Raw genomic sequence first — 18043 nt, forward strand, 5'->3', positions numbered from 1 at the left:
AATATTAATTTTTTTAGATGAGATCCTGTTCTAGGCGGTGTAGTTGTCATTGTGAAGGTTATGTTGAGCATTTTTTTTTTTGCAGATGACATCCTGTTCTTGGTGGTGTAATTGTCATTGTGAAGGTAATGTTGAGGTAATAAAGATATCTCCCACATCATCAAAAATTTTTTTTTTTTTAATCAAGATTTACATTATTTGATCGCTGATCCCGAATCCAGGCCGAAGTAACCAGAAATTGCAGCATCGTCTGCTCTGCACCTGTCTGACCTCAGATCTGTCAAAATCATCAGCTGTGCGGCGCTTGCACGTACCACGGTATAGTTGGCAAGTATACAGTTGTGAACAAGTTGTAGGTAAAGTCAGAATCGAATATAAGAAGAATTCTCCGTTCGCTTCTAGGCTTTGCCTATTCCATATTAGGTTGAATGAATGAGCGCAACACAATCATAGTCAACAGAATGAAGGATTTTTTTTGGCAGTTATTCATTATTTTTGTTTTATCATTACCGCACACTGCACGATAATCACAAAATTTCTGATAAATGGTCTTATGATGTTGGCCTGGTTTGTTTAAACAGAGGATTATGAATGCATGATTTACTGGTACACGTAATTACCTTTGGTGTCACAACATGCTTGATGTTAATTTCAACTGCCAACGCATGTCGAACCCAGCCGGATATAAATTGATTGTCGGCTTCTAATCCTTTATAGCTCTTGAAGTCATTCAATTGGTTAAGAATGCGTCTAAACACCAAACAATTCACAATGCCATGAGCTTAAATGTTGTGTAACAGTTTAGCATCTGTGTCCTAAGATTTCAGCTCATTCAGTGCCAGTTCTGTATCATATTTTGCTCTATCGATTGTACTGAAGATGTCTTTGTAAGATCCAGGTGTTTGTTCAGTTGCATTGACCACTTTCTTTGACATAGTTCATGCTCAAGTTGTTCCTTTATACTTTCCTCCAAAATGGCTGCATATCCTGTTCACGTCCAGTTGAACCATGGAGGCTAGACAGCTCAATGATGAGTGCATATCCCTTCTAAGGCATCCTGCCACCTCGTACATTTCATATCAGATCATGAACCATGCTCTGTGCAGAGTGTCGGTGCTGTCGAAGCAGTTTCTTTGGCTTGGCAGGTTAGAATCATGGACAGGTCACCACTCAGAAACAGGAAGTCAGAGCAGGAACTTGAAATTTGTTCAGGGTAGCGGTGATAGCTCTGCTAGTCTTCACGAAGGACACAATGAGGTCTTCAATATCTGCCAAATAATGCTGGCAGATGGGATACCCAGTTTATCGTCCATCTGAAGGACAGCACACACATTGATGAATGATCCTGCCTGTGAAACAACGGGATGTCAGCTTATATAGCTTGGTCAGTGTTCAAACCAAGGCGAAACAGCTCTCAAGGAAGTTGGCATACATCTCAGCCATCTTACCAACCCTTATAGTTCAATATTGAAAAATAAAAAAGCTGCTATTTCTTTATATTATCATGAGTATCTCGTTCACAGAACATTTTGAACACCCTTTGGAGAGCAACTTCTAACCCCACCAACTTTAAATTGATACATTACAAGTGGATTGCATCAAAATAACCTTTAATTAATTTTTCTCCCTGTATATGATATGATAGTCATTAATAATTGGAGTATTGGAACCTTGTCTGTACGAGGGGTGATCAGTAAGTATGTGGCTTGACATAATAAGTCGCTTCTGATTCCGGGGCCTTCAGACCCGGACCTGCTTAACTTCAGCAAAGTCAAGTTTTCCTCGCTAGATTATTTAGTTTCCTCCTGTTGTAACTGTGCCTTTCACATTTGCCAAACATCCTTGTGTCCTCTGCAGTCCGTGTGATTTAACTGCTCTATGCATATGTCTTTGTATACCTGCTTTTGTTTTGTTTTGTTTTGTTTTTTAACTGCATGTGTCAAGCGAGGCGATGGGTTACCGTAGGCGATGGGATGCCTTTTTCGACTTTGAACAATCATCATTTCAACCAAAATCATCAAAGTTGCTGCTCGCCGACCCCACACATGTCATTTTTTTCTCAAGACTGTGTGGGGTAAGATTTTCTGTAAACTCTCTAGTTAAGCATTACTTGAAGATTGCTGTCCATCAACTCTCCCGACGCTACTTGCCAGCTTGATCAGTTTTGTGCAGAAGAATTGGCAAATATTACCCAATCGAGGTGTGCAAAGTTGGTGGAGACCGATCCCAACAGACTCACAGCTGTAATTGTTGTAAAAGGTGCTTCCACCGAGTATTAATTCAGGGGGGTGGACACTTATCCAACCAAGATATTCTAGTTTTGTATTTTTAGTTAATTTTCTGAAATTTGTAGAATTTTTTTTCACTTGGAAGTTGTGGTTTTCCATGTGTAAATAAAGGTGGAAAAAGTCTGATTTAATGTAATTTAATTCCAGGCTGTAAGGAAACAAAAGGTGAAAAATTTGAAAGGTGGTGTTGACTTTCTTTTGGCATTGTTGCAAAGGGAAGGCTTATTGTTGTTGTAAGGTTTGCTACTACAATTAGCATCCCCAATTTTAATGGTACCACAGAGTTTCTTAGCTCCCTCGGAATAATAAAAAAAACACCATTTAGAATTTTTTTTTCTTCCTGCACTGTTAACACTCCAAATTCCCCAACTGTATCAATTTATGAGCTATATCTTGCAGCCGGCTGAGACTTTTGGAATGAAAATTTGCTTTAATAACGTGAATAGAAATTATGCATTATTGACATAATGTTTTTGATGACCTATTTTAAGGTCATGACCCAATTCAAGACATTTTAACATTTTGCATGATAACTCAACTAATGTTTTTCTGTTCAGAACAAAATTTTCCTCCCTAGATAGCCTAGAAAAAGGTGCATTTATGCCTAATTTACATCATACCCCTCCGGCTGAAAGATCAAGGTGTTACACTCCACCTCTAAGAGTATTAAACCACCATTAAGGTTTTCTCCCTTTTTCCTGCCAATGTCTGAGGACTTTTGAAATGAAGCTTTGCCTCATTAATGGTAATGCAAAAAGTATGCAGGGTTGTCATGTTTCTTTGACCTTGACCTGATTTTCACGATGATGCAATTATAGATTTTTTTTTTTCACCAAAATTCGACTTCGGTTTGTCCAATCAGAAAGAAATTACTCTCTATAGATAGCTCATAGCAAGGCACATTTAAAGTTGATTTAAATCATATCCCTCCAGGTTAAAGGTCAAAATCTTACACCCCTAGGAGTACTAATCCACCATTTATGTTTTTCTGCCAATGTCCAAGCCGTATCGCAGAGCCGACTGGAAATTTTGAAATTATATTTTGCATCAATAATGGAAATACAATGTGTGCGGGGTAGATTTTTTTTTTTAACCTTTATCAAATGTTGAGGTCATGACCCAATTATAGACATTTTAACATCTTGCACCAAAACGCGATGAAGATTTGCCTGATTAGAATGAAATTGCCTTCTCTCGATAGCCTAGAGTAAGGCACATTTATGCTTCATTTGCATTAGTGGTTCTCAAAGTGGTCCCTACCACCCCCAGTGGGCGCTGCGAACTTTCAGGGGGGCGCTCCAGACTCCACGATTGGTGGGGGGGGGCGCTGGCAATGATTTGGGGGGCACTGGCGATTTAGAGGAGCAGCGGCGATTAGGAGCGCTCATTTGGCTTTCTGCAGTCTGAACAGGTTACCCGGCGCCATTCGGCAAATTGGCCATACAATGCCCGTTGCGGTCCTCCTCGTTTGCCGTGGCGCCGTCCAGAGGGAAATTAAAGACAGGCAATGGGACAGGTAGGCCTTTTTGTAAATAATAAACACATTTTAAAATGTATTTATTCTGAAAATCATGAAGTTCTTCAAGCATATTACAGACTTGTTTACCAACAATGCAAGTCAGTGTTTTTTTTTTAATACACACAGGGTGTGAATACCATATACATGTGTTATGATCCGGCAGCGCAATTCCCAGCGAGGCGCGGGTACAGAGGCGGCGCGGGTACTGAGGCGGCGCGGGTACTGAGGCGGCGCGGGTACTGAGGCCGGCGCAGCATTTTATTTTAGGCGTGCGCTGTTGTAGCTACCGTTGGAAATGTGAAGAAAAAATTTTTTTGACGCGCAGGGTGAAAATCGATGCACACGCTGACCAGAGACCGGAAATATATAATTATTGTTTGGCCTTATCACTGGTGTTAGTCTATGGACATCTTGGCGTATTCATTTCGTTATTCAAAAAGCTTCTTGTCTGGTCGGCTTCAAGATGTCGGCCTCAAAGAAAATGTGTCATCAGTATTCCGTTGAATACATCAAGTATGGATTCATTCCATCCCTGACGAACACGCAGTTACCGATGTGTTTGTTGTGTGGTATCACGCTGTCCAATGAAGCAATGAAACCATCTCGACTGAGCGAGCACCTGAGTAAAAAGCACAATGATAAGGCTCGTGCAGAGGTCAGCTATTTCCAATTGCTGAAAGAGAAATTTGAGAAGCGATCCACAGTAACGACAATGTTCAAAGCCAGCCAAAAGCTCGTGGATAAAGGACTGGAAGCGTCGTATAAGCTGTCATTGCTCATCGCCAGATCTGGAAAACTGTATTCAATCGGCGAGCAGTTGATCAAACCGGCTGTTGGGGAAGTGATAAAAACTGTTTTGGGCCAGGATCCATATCCAGTTCTCTCGTCGATTGCACTCAGCAATGATTCCGTGGCCAGGCGGATTGATGAAATGTCATCAGATGGAGAAGATAAGCTGTGTTGTGAGCTGAGAAGCACGCACTTCGCCATCCAGCTGGATGAGTCCACTTTGCGTAACAGTGAAGCTCTGTTACTCTGCTACGTTTGCTTCATCCGTGATCAGGAAATGGTGGAAGAATTGTTGTTTGCCCACTCTCTCCAAACTGATACGAATGGTTCTTCCATCTTCCAAACATTGGAGAAGTACTTTACTGATAAGAACATACCAATGGAGAACATTCTCGCTTGCGCAACGGATGGGGCACCAGCAATGGTTGGCCACCAGCGTGATTTCATTGTGCTTCTGAAGAACCAGGTACCGTCCGTGTTCAACATTCACTGTGTCGTGCACCGCCAGCATCTTGTAGCAAAAGCTCTCAGCACCAGACTTCATACATCACTCCAAATAGTAATCAAAGCAGTGAATAAAATCAAGGTGTCGTCTCTGCATGATCGGCTGTTTCGTCAGCTTTGCCAGGAGAATGATGAACCATTCGAGAGGCTCTTGTTGCATACCGAAGTTCGATGGTTGTCCAAAGGCACTTGTTTGACCGGTTTCCATGCCCTCTTCTCGACAGTGGTCGAGTTTCTGTCGGAAATTGATAGAGTTATCGGAGAAAGTGAATGTGATTGAGCATGATGTGGCTTACCTCGCGGACATAGTCAGTATACTGAATGATGTCAACAAACAACTCCAGGGTGACCATATGACGCTGATTAAAGCAAAGAAAGTGATCGGCGCATTCGTAACCGAGGCGACTCTGCACAGGGAAACCCTCGGCCACAAATATATGTACCACTTTCCCCGGTTGGCAAAGGAAACTGCTGTTTCTGATAAAGAGCTGATCGTTTATTGCAATCACCTTGAGAAGATTCGTGGAGATATGGAGCAGCGTTTCAGAGACATGCTAGAACTGTCGGTGCCAGCATGGGTAATGAACCCATTCAAATGTGACATTCGAGATGTGAAGCGCGAATTACAGGACGAAATTATCAACTTGTGGAATGATGATGAGGCGAAGGCAAGATTCTTGCAGCATGAATACGGAAAATTCTGGATTCTGGAGCGGGACGAATACCCAGCAATGTGGACAGAGGCAGAACTGCTGCTGATGGTGTTCCCCACATCATACCTCGTTGAAAGAGGGTTCAGCGCCGTGATGGTGCTGCTGACCAAGTATCGAAATCGCCTTGACATTACCAAGAGGGGCGATCTGCGTCTCTACCTCACTGAGATGGAGCCAGACGTTCATAATCTCACAGCGAGTCACCAGGCCCACCCTTCACATTAACGGTATTTGGACCTGTGATAACAGATTCCCAGTTTGCCTCACCTGGACCTGTTCTGCTGAAGCATTGTAGGAAGTGCAAAATAAAATAGAAAAGTAAAGGAAATGTAAAGTAAAATAAAGTAAAATATTATTCAGAAAATATTTGGCTTCTGATATTTTTTCTTCCTATCTACATAAATTCAGACTATCCTATTGCCCACTGGGTGTCCGACCACGAACGATAGGACAAGGGGGCATTGGGCCGGTCCAAGAGGGCAGAAGGGGGCGGTAGTCAAAAAAAGTTTGAGAACCACCTGATTTACATCATACCCCTCCAGATTAAAGGTCAACGTCAAATGGTGGTCTAAAACAAAAAGTGTTTTTGTCATCGCTCAATCTTTCCATTGCGGCATCTCAAAGACCGCTTGGCCTTCTAAGATGTTCTTGCATCATAATAATGGACCTGCATTGAAGTTATGCACCTGATATTTCATTTGTGTCCTTGACCTACGTTTTTAGGATTGTGACCAAATTAACAAAAAACACATTTTTGATTTCCCATATCCATCGATGCTTTCTTCCCTTTCAACTTTGGCCCAAAGTTGTTCATCCATGTAAACATATACGGCGTGCACCCTTGTGTTGTATGAAGGCCGTGGAAGCCTTTTATCTTCGCGCATGTACGTGGTGTTATAATCGTTTATCCTTCACGTTCTACGAGGTTTGTCCCTTCACCTCTTCCCCCTCCTTTGGTGATTTCCTCTCCTTTTGCTTTGTTGCATCAGTTTCTTGTTATCCTACTGATCCAGTAATTGCTCCCTGTCGTTCTGTTGGTCCATGAGCCTCGATACGTGTACAACAAGTCAATCACTAACGTTAGTCCAAAAAAAATTATACATTTTTAGCAGCAATTTTAATGGGTTGTTCTCTAAACTTAACTTGTACAATTAATGCCTTTGAAGTGAACGATCACAATAATCTTATTTTTCATCTTGTAAGTTTGGCTACAGACAACTTTAACCCTCTTCATAAATGCGCACCATATGGTTCATATAACTTTTGTTATGCCATTGTCAATTCATCTGTCTCTCTGTTTGCAGATCGAATAACAAAGGAAAGAGATTTACTCGTGTTTTCAACGCGATTATTGAATGCACCAAACGAAAAATAATCATAGACGTTGTAAAGAATTTTTGGAAGCCAAACGTCTGGCCAATTTTTTTTTTTAATCCGTTTTTGAAAATGTTGACATTCCCAAACAAGGACGTACGAGGGGGCATTCAAGAGGTTCTATGGATGAGTCACTCATGATAGTCGAAGTCAAGCCCCTCTTCCCCCCCCCCCCCAAAGTAAACTATATCTCTGATTCTGATGTACCATTCTCTGTTCCAGAGCGTCCGTGCTGCCGAAGAAGTTTCTTGGCAAGGGTTGTAGAGGGTGGTTTGCTATTACTTTCCCAGCAGTAGTTAGGCCAGGAATCATTGTAGTTTGTTCAGGATGCTGGTGATAGCTCCCCGACTCATCACAAATGAAACCCTGGAATCCTTAACATCCACTAAATAATGCCGGCAAATGTGATTGCCAGTTTAACATCCATCTGAGGGACCACCGGGATGACAGTTTATAGCTGTGGTCAGGATTCAAACCTAGGCTAGATAGCTTTGAGGTGAGTGTGTGTTCTTCGAAGCCACCCTGCAAGCCGAAGAACATTATACTGAGGTGTATATGTAAATATTTTTAAAAGTGATTCTTTTTACGAGTGCTGTCTATTGAATTATATAGAACTCTCTACCCTTCTGGGACATATTGTGAGTACGGTATATCTCGGTCCCATAATTTGTAGGACGGCCTGCCCGGAATTGATGATACCGGTCTGCCAAGCGACGGACGACTCGGCGTATCCAAGAACATTTTCTCAAACCATGATCTGCTAATTTTTAAGGCATTTGAACAGTAATTTTCTGGCGAACAAGGAGTACAAACAGCAGCTGTAAATAATTGTACATGGCGGACATATTTAGTCACAGTTCTTAGATCAATGGATTGCCACAGACGAGAGGTTGGAAAACGTTCAGACACATTTTGTGCCACAAGTGGGGCAAGAGGGTTTGGAACAGAAGAGTTTGTGAAAGTAGGCACTGAAGTGATTTTTGTTTTTAGTAACATCCAGATGGAGGTTCAGGTAGGGACTGTCAGAATAGCTGAGGTGGATGCATAACTCTCCTTTGAGCTGTCTAGTCTGGGTTTGAATCTCGACCTTGCTATAAACCATCACCCTGGTGTTTTAAATGCTGGGCGATCCATCAATGTGTGTGCCATCCTTTGGATGGATGTTTAGCCAAATGACCAGTCAGCCTGACCAGCTGGTTCGTGAAACTCTTTGTTCCAAAAACATGTCTTGGCCAACCGCACAAGGTTGGAGGGAATAATAAGGTCTCTTAAACTAGTAATAGTAGTAGTAGTAGTAGTAGTAGTAGTAGTAGTAGTAGTAGTAGTAGTATTTGCAGCCAATATCCATAATCATCTGTTTCCCACTTTAATACATGTGCTGGAAATCAAGATGGTGGAAAATTAGATCACAAAAGGGGGTTGAACAGCGAATAATGATGAAATTTCCAGTGAATTTAAACATCAAGCCTGTCTGCATAAATCACAAAGACAATTGGCCAAACAGCATGATCATTATTTCCCATTAATGTTATTCATGTAAAGTACAAGTTTCGTTGTAAACAAAATCCAAATGCCGAAGCAGTCTCCTTTCGCTATTGGACACAGTCCTGGACGGGTCGCCACTCCAACACAGTATAACAGAATGCTGGTACTCATTTTGCCAACCTCAGAAGGTTGGCAAGCAGAGTCAACCCCACCTGGTATTAATTCAACAGCCGAGTGGGATTTGAACTCAGGATTCTAGGATCCTGATCGAATCCCAAGCCCACCTCCCTTACAATTAAGCCAACACCGAACCGTTAGCACATGAATGATATCCTTTGCAAATGTACAATGAAAACAAACACCTTTGCTTGCCAATCATAGAGCCACAAACATATAAGTAATGTCACATGTGTCATCCACAGACACTAATGTACAAGTCGTATTAAACACACCACCACATAAATTACTGAGAAATTTACTGATGTTGTATGTGTTGACTCAACTTCCTTCGGATGTCATTTTGGGTTGAGAAATTGATAAATTAGGGAGTTCATAGAACACCTTACCACACACAGTGTTGACAAAAAAGGACATGGGAAGGGTCTTTTCAACTCTTGCTTTCCGTTTGAGCATGATCTATGTTAGCTTTGTTTGTGAACTTTGAATAACAGGCATGATGACAATGACACAAGTCCGATGGCTCAAACGGAACAGTCCAGAGCTGAACCTTCTGCCAACCATCCTTGGAGAAACTGACGATTTTGGAATGATCTTTGAGAAAAACATGCATAAATAAACATCTTTTTGGATGAAGTTAGCTCTGTTGTTGCATTGCTTGGCCCCATTTTGTCTGAATGTCACTGTTATTCCACTCTCAGAGCATGCGGTAAATTTGATTGGTCAAGACAGCATAAATTTTTCCACAAGTACTGCTAAATTGAAGGATATTGGAAGTGCAAACAAGACTATTTGTGTTCTACAGTGTTTAAATGTATAATTCAACTGGAATAAAAGAAAAGTTTTAAAGGCTGGAAGGGAAAAAAAAACAAGCTCAAATGAGCCAACATCCTCGTCCTCTTAATGATGACGTCATAAAAACGAATATGGCGTCATTGTGATGTATCAGGTTTGCGATAAATTATCTGTGCTAATGCCCGGCTTGATTCCAGCAAACAGAATTCAAAAAGCTTGCCTAGTTTCGGAGATAATTTTTTAGGCGATTTCCATTAGCGGAGATATTTTGATGTCATAACTTTTTTTCTAGAAGGAATTTTCAAAATCGGAGATGATTACTGTCTGGCAGGGTATTTTTACATATAGATGCCAAGTTTCAGGAAGTTTCGATGAAAACTGTAGGCTGTGAAACAAAAAAGTCCACAAGAAGAAGATGAAGAACAACAACGTGAGTAAGACTTAGAGATCCTCCACGAGGATCTAAAAAAAGTCCACAAGAAGAAGATGAAGAACAACAACATGAGTAAGACTTCGAGATCCTCCATGAGGATCTAAAAAATTAACCATTGAATTGGAAGTTTACCGCCGTTGATGCAGCGTCTTTTACAACACCTTATTTAACATGTTACATTTGTTATTTGTGCCTGTTGTTTGTGTCCTTTATGACATCTCGAGAAACAGTAAGTTTCCTGTTTGGAATGATTTTCAATTTTCTTTAACTTCCAGACAGGGAGACAGAGTAAAATACTTACCTTACTAATCTGTGTGCATGTGCACTCGGGATGACATTCCGTACTATTTGTCAAATTCAGCGCCAAAGTACAGTTCTGCAAAATTTCAGTTTATGTTCTGATTCATGTTCTACAGTGTTCAAAATATGAAATTAAATTTATATTAAGTTATTCCTCGATCATAGACTGATAGACAGAGTGAACCAATTGCTTAACCCCGCATTCTGGTGAACGTACTGTATTACTGGGTTTTCTTATGAAGTCGACGTGTATTTATTACTTGTGCAAAAATTGTGCAATTATTTTTGTAACCCATCCCTTGATTCCTCCCTGCATCAACCAACTCTCCTTTCACTGGTATCATTCCCAACTAAATTTTCCTTCCATCTCAGCCCACCACACTCGTATCTAAGATATCTAACTTGGGTTTGATTCCCGACCCAGCGATAAACAAACTGTCATTCAGTTGTTTTGCAGGCAGCAGCACAGGGCGAGGCATTATAGTGTGTGTACCATCCCTGGGATAGACATTAAACTGGCTGTCCTGTCTGCCGGAATTAGTTTGTGGAAGACAAAATCCCACGGCGTCCTTCACAAAATGTAGGCGAACTATCACCGGCACTCTGAACAATTTCCAAATTCCTGCACACTCAGTCAAGTATCCTGTGTCGGAGTGGAGGCCCGTCCAGGACTGTAACCTTATCCAAATAACTGCTTCCTCACGATGATAATGGTGATGATGACACACACTACCCCAAATGAAATATAAATAAAGAAAATAGGAAGAAATGAAAATGGAGATAACTTTGAAAAGGAGGATTTTGAAAATGTAAGAAGAAAAGAGAGAAAAGGGAAGATAGTTTGAAGGAGATATGAGGGAGGCATTCAAATTGTTCTCGGAACGAGATACACGAGTCAAAGAAACTCCAACTTTACATTTCTCAACACATACGTATAGTATATCAAATATATAAAGCTCCTAACCACTGCTCACTGACTGATATATAAGTTCAGTACCTTCTGGGTAACGTACAAAGCTGAAATTTTGTGGCGTACGGACGGACATTGAAGCCGATACACCAGGAAACATGACAGACCCGTTGGAAATCGTCTGCAAATGAAAATACAAATAAATGAAAAAAAATGCAGGTGAGCGACCCGAGAAAATGGGGAAGCAAGGTAATTTTGCATGCTGGTGGACATTGAAACCAATACACCGAGAAAAATTCACAGAACCATTGGAAAGTGTCTGCAAATGAAAATATATATCAATGAAAAAAATAATTCTTGGAACATTTTGAACAGTTCACATGGAATTAAATGGAGGAAAGCGGGATTTATCTGGTGTGGAAGGGGAGGGAGTGGGTCTGTCACGTGCGGGGAGACTAGAAATGTTCCACGACACGTGATAGTTATACAACCCTGTTCTAAACTTTGGATGCAGCTCCTATAAACAGAGGGTAAACGACATTACAAAGAAGGATTGTGTTCAGATTAAAACGATGATAGGCTATGGCTTTTATTTAGTTTTTTATTTTTATTTTTACTGCGAGGTCAACAGCATCTGAAGTCGTACCTAGTTTTTGAAACATGTGACATCGTCCATTATTCATTGTGACCTTCAATTGGCTTATCTTTGTTGTAATTTTATTTATTTGTTTACACATTCCCTACTTCATTTTTCATCTCTGGTTTGGGTTTCCTTATTTTAGCATCATTGTCAAGGTAAAACACATACAAGTTCTCGCCATTGGAATTCATCTCCACCATTTATCCTGTCTTGCTTGCTCACCCTAAACTGTCCGCCTTTTCTGCGAGCCATTTATCACCATTTGATAGCCAATGTTAGTTATATCGACTCTAATCCCAATGCATCTGCTTTTAGTGGCAGAGAAATGTCCAAACTTACCAGCACACAAAACAGGAAATGTTTTCAACTAGCACAGGCCTGTATGGTATTGTGTAAACATCGCTTTACAAAGCTGTTGTGCAGAAAACGTCGTCTTTTATTTTAAGGGAAAGTGTCATCGACATATTATGTAAATATATATTTTTTTAAACTGGTATTTTAGAAACTCCATCATCTCCACACTTCGTAACATTGACACACTTACGGAGGAGATTCAGATATTATTTAAATACTATCATTGGGTCATCGTTGTGAGCGACTCGACATTGGACTGGCATTCAATGAAAATTCGGCGCTAAGGTTGCAATACTACTTCGGTACGGCTATGCCGCTGATGCAGCGATTTGTGACTTGTTCAGGGTACTGGCGACAACCGCCTTCTCTTTGAGAAGGACACTATGGGATGTTTAAGGTCTGCCACATAAATCATGTGAATTTTTTTTTTTAATTCTACACACATTTCTTGAGTAATGGAACTAAATTGTAAACACAAGAGCGACAAAGAATTAGCATTTCTGAAAATGTAATTTCATCAGGAACTGGTGACACACACACACACACACACACACACACACACACACACACACACACACACACACACACAAACACACACACACACACACATACACCTTCCACAAGGTTGGTTCTTCCACAAGTCATGACATCTAAGTGATCTGATCTGTCATCGGAGACTCATACAAGTCATAAAACTTCAATGGAGACATTGTTGCTGCATTGGTGCCACAATACCAGAAAGTGTTTTTAAGCCACGAGGTATTCTGAAGCTATATATGATCATGCACTCAGCAGTCAGCCTCGTACAAGGAATGCGTACTTTGGCCATAATACCAGCTCAAACGCCTACGCTAGATTGTGCGATATCTTAAATGTTCACAAATGAGTGCAGATTGTAATGGATCAACACAGTTTCTCTCCTTGTTGTGAATGAAAATGTTTGCATTCAGCGTCTTCTCACGTGTCATATTTTTCACAAGTCCTGAAAATAAATTCCAAACACAACTTGCATGGATACAACTTGGGAATCTTTTTTTATTAACTTCCTTCGAAATAATGTACAAATCCAATGCCCCAAAGCTCTCTTCGATTTGATGGAAAACTCATATTTTCTTTTATAAGCAGTTTAGTACATCAAACTTATGGAATCAAACCTTTGAGCCCAATGCGGCCTTGAACTGCATGCGATTAAGACCTAAGCCGCTCACATGATTCCAACAAATTGCCACTGCTGTACATTTGTGAAATATCACATTCTGTGGCAAACCCCAACTCTTATGAACCAGTAACTGCATTATGGCCAATCGTACCAAGTACAGTATATACAAACAGAAGAAGAACAGATTCCTGCCAGTCATCTTGAGCACTAGCAAAAGATGGAAAGGCCACACAGCATTCTTCATAAACTTTCACCTTCTGCTTTTGCTTCAGATATTTATTCAAAGCAAAGCATATCTATGAGTGAACAGCAGGTGAAATGCATAAACTGAAATGTTGTGCCCTACTCTTAATACAGTCGACTCCTGCCAATTTGAATATATCTATCTACTCTGAAGGTTGTATAAATTTGGTGAAAATTTGAATTGGTGCTTGTTGTTGTTGTTGTTATTATTATTTTCCCTGACTTGGAAGAAAAGGAATAGCTTAGGATATTAAATATTCATGTCGAGCTATAAGACTCACACAGTTATGAGCATATACAAAAATAAAATAATCATTAGATTGCATTATACAGGCCACCACGAGTACTTATTGTACAGCACAACAGTATGAGAATTGGAAAGATGGTCGCTTTACGAACAAACTATACACCTGAAGAACAATACAAAATGAACGTGCTTCATGTATCTGTCTGGCCCTTATGGTAACTCATGAACTGGAGCTTGCTGCAAAGCATGAGTGACTGCTAAAAATAATTAGTGCCTTTTATTTCAGCAACAGGGACTGTGAAAAGAAAGCGCAAATCATTACTCAAAACTTCCTGTGCATTGACCCAAATTTGCCCGATTTATTTGAGCACTATTCTGTATCCGCCGCAGTCTGCAATGATCAGATTGTGCTAAAAAGGACTGCACAGCGTGAAACATGAAAGGAGGAATAAATACGTGTAAAATTATAGACATTGTTAAACTGCAAATATCGTGGAGATGAAGATGGAGGAGACATTCACGGAAGTTAACAGCAGAGCACAAAGGACAGAGCAAGTAGCCAGAAATGGCATTGAGCCATTTTGGAATAAAAGGCTAAGGAATGATTTCTTGTGTCGTGGATAATATGTACGATGGATTGAGGATGAAGATTTGGAACAATTGAATCGAGCATGATGAAGTTTGGAAATGAGTGTGGAGGAAGGAGAAAAATGGGAAATCTAAAAACTGAGCAACAAGAGGAGTTTAGGGGAGTGTGGGAGAAGTGGAGAGAGAAGGGAAAGAGGCTTGGAAGGAGATCAGACACTTGGAGGGGGGGTGGCAGAAGGGAAGGGAACATGGGGGTGATGGGGAGGTCAAAAGTTGCATCCAATTTGGGGACATAATAAATAGACAGTTCTTGGAAAAAAACAAAAAAAAAACAAAAGCGAATGTGCATCCAGCTAATTATGCGATAGAAATATGTGCTGAAATGCATACTGTATTTGTATGCTCAAACAGAGCCAATGATATTGAATGTAATAACAAAGAAGAGTAAAGAAATGCTATAAATTGAATAGGTTAACATTACGTCCAGTGCTAACTAACAAAGTTAGCATTGGCACAAATGCACCCCTAATTTAAAGGTTATAAACAGTCTCAACATAACCTTAACCCTAACCCTAGGTGTAACCCTAAAAACCCTAACAACCCTCATGCAAACCTGAACATTGACGAACAAAGATAACCTCAGCACAGATGTAGGATTAACCCCAAGACTAATCCCTTCACTAACCCAGCATAACCTTAACCCTAACTCTAACCATAATGCTCACTCCATGTTAACTAACAAAGCTCCAAGGCTAACCCTTTCGCGAACCCTGGCTGTAACTTTAACCTGTGCATAACTGTAACTTTTGCTTTGTCAACGCCTGCTGATTCAGTGTTACCACAGTAGCCAGTGCATTCACTTAACACTTGATCATTTTGCAATGGTATGAAAGACAAGTTACACTGGAGTATGGTATGTGTACTGTAATGCCATGCAACACGGTGTATGAGTTTAAATCCAGCACTGCACTGCTGTTTGTTATTTTGCCATCCTGCTTCATTCTTTGGATCATGTCACAGCTGTGTTCAACAAGCAAAATGTTCACAAATGTCCACATGAAATGGAACATTTATAAGGCCATTCCAAATTATGTTCGAGAAGAAACTTGGGCAACCTTGATGACATGACATTTGAGGTGATGCTTTACTGTGTGCGCAATTCATTTGGTGAGCTCAAGAGGAAACCAATGCTCAAGATGCTGTAATGTCACCATGGCCAACAAACATAACTTCTCAAGGTGTGGGACTCATGTTTAAATTGCTGTTGAAGGAGTGAACACTCATAAACTGCTTAAAACTTATATGTTGCACACAACAACCTTCCGAAACATACTGACATTCTATCATATGGAAACTCCTCAAAACCTGTTTATTGACCCAGATTTGCCTTCTTTATTTGAGCAGATTCCATATAGCTGTAACCCACAATAATGGGTGATATGCTAAAAGTGCAAAGCATCATAATGTGAATGAGAGTTCAATTCAGACTTCCATCCATCCATTGGGACCATACTCTGTGCAGAGTGTTTGGTGCTGCCGAAGCAGATTCCTGGGCTATTGGGCAAAACCATGGACGGGTCGCCACTCCGGCACAGGATACCAGCAAGCTGGTACTCATTTTGCCAACCTCAGAAGGATGACAGGCAGAGTCAACCCCACCTGGTATTAATTCAACAGCCAAGCAGGATTTGAACTCAGGATCCTAGAATCCCAAGCCGACCAGCCTGGCCACTAAGCCAGCACCAGGCATATTCAGACTTCCATCATGGAAATAGCCATGTCAAGATGTCTATCTGTCGTCTTCCTTCATGATAAGCTTGATTTCCATCTTCATTGTGTGTATTTCCTGGAGGTAAAGCAATCTAATTTTGATTTTATCGTGTTAACTTTCGTGATTTTTTTTTTTTATGTCCACTGTCACCTCGAGTTATCGAAGCTCTCAGTCGAGCCCAAAGTCCGGTAAAATAACATGGATGAAAGGACACATGGTCTTGCATCCAAATACTGTAACGTTCAGTAAAACTGAGTAAACAGATTGGTATAGAGTAGAAGTGATAGTTCAAAATCAAGAGGCTCTATTTGAAATGGTAGTATTTGAATTGGTTGGAAAGGTTTTGATGAGGTCCACTTCAAATTACTGGATGCGAATCGGCACGTATTCAACTTGCCAATCAAAAGTTGACTGTATTCCTTTCTCTCTCCTTATTTTGTCTTCATCATTGGCTGATTCTTCCATGACCTCTTTCCCATCCTCACCCTCTGACCTCCAACTCTGTCAAGGAGATTATGAATTGTCAGGAACTGATAATACTGGTGCAAGCCTTAAAATTCACAAAATCGATTTTACATTTGAGTTTTAGAAATCAGAAGGCTTTTGTGATACGAGTCTGATTTGAAATGATCGAAATCGTGCATTGCTAGAAATGCACCAATCAAGTCGTAGACGGGCTATCGCCGGCACCTTGGCCAAATTCCGAATTCCTGCTATAACATCCAGGGGGGATCTGCCTCAATGGCACAGCTTTTCCCCTAACAAATGGTGCTACTTGCAGCCATGTGCAGCATATGGAAGACGAAGAAGAAGAACAACCATTCAAGTCATAGTTACCTGCAAAGGGCATTTTAACCTACTGTTGGAGGAGACTTTGATAAGGATGGCGGAATGTAATGAGTGCGTGCTGACGTTCATTCTGGAAAGATGTGCAAATGATCCACCAAAGTCCTACAGCCTTCTATATTCCTGGGCAGATGGCTCCCATGCATGTTGCTCACCGCTGGCCAACACCAGTTCACGTCCAAGATTTCAAAGCAATGCCCAGCCCCACCAGGCAAGCGTCTCCATGTTGAGACAATTCGTGCCGTGAACACCCAGAACCACGTGGCTCACACATTTGGTGAAATCGCACATCATGTCCGGAACTGACGTCAGCACGCTGTCACTGAATACATTACACTGACAACGATAACAGATGTCCGATCCAAAGACAAATTTAGAGATAGTCTGGCACAGCTCATGAGTGCTTTTTCTAGGAACAGTTTTCAGGAATGAAGATGAAATTTGGGATAGTGGAAATTGAGTGAGGAAAGAGAAGTGTGGAATGATGAATTAGAGTAAGATGAATGAAAAGAACGTCGCAGTATAAAGAGGAAGATAATAAAGGATTAATACAGTCAACCATGAATAAATCAGTCCAGATCTGCATTTCCATGGTCCACGCAAGGGTTTGTGGGTAGAGCATCTGTCCAAGGCTCCTTCTGGTTATTGTTGAGGCCTCGACGATGTTCAGCAAAGAATGGATACATGCACTTGTCTGCACCGAGGAAGCGATAAATGCAGACAACAGCGTCCCATGGAAGGATGCTGCAAATAAGAGGAGGAGAAAATGGGTAATAGTAAGAACAAATATTACTCAATTGAATGTCAGTGAGCACACAACACAATATTAAATTACAAAGTACTTGATGCACAAGTAAGACTTCCAATGATTAATCAAAAGAAAGTCTGAGGAAGCACAAGCAAGGCCC

General features: G+C 40.8%; 2 protein-coding genes across 5 annotated transcripts in view; one reads left to right on the forward strand and one right to left on the reverse strand.

The window, feature by feature from the left end:
• The window catches only part of LOC147026252 (uncharacterized), a 152906-nt gene that overhangs the window by 66700 nt on the left and 68163 nt on the right, over nt 1-18043 (forward strand). The window lies entirely within an intron of this gene.
• Nucleotides 13297-18043, reverse strand: part of RDH10 (retinol dehydrogenase 10) — a 74062-nt gene continuing 69315 nt past the window's right edge. The window contains exon 5 of the mRNA XM_085881489.1: nt 13297-17879. Within this exon, the coding sequence (XP_085737615.1) occupies nt 17705-17879 (175 nt within the window). The 3' untranslated portion in view covers nt 13297-17704. The remainder of the gene's footprint in view (nt 17880-18043) is intronic.

This window comes from Eptatretus burgeri, chromosome 5, assembly GCF_056783735.1.
Source record: "Eptatretus burgeri isolate ZD-2024b chromosome 5, Ebu_testis_v1, whole genome shotgun sequence".
Classification (NCBI taxonomy): Eukaryota; Metazoa; Chordata; class Myxini; order Myxiniformes; family Myxinidae; genus Eptatretus; species Eptatretus burgeri.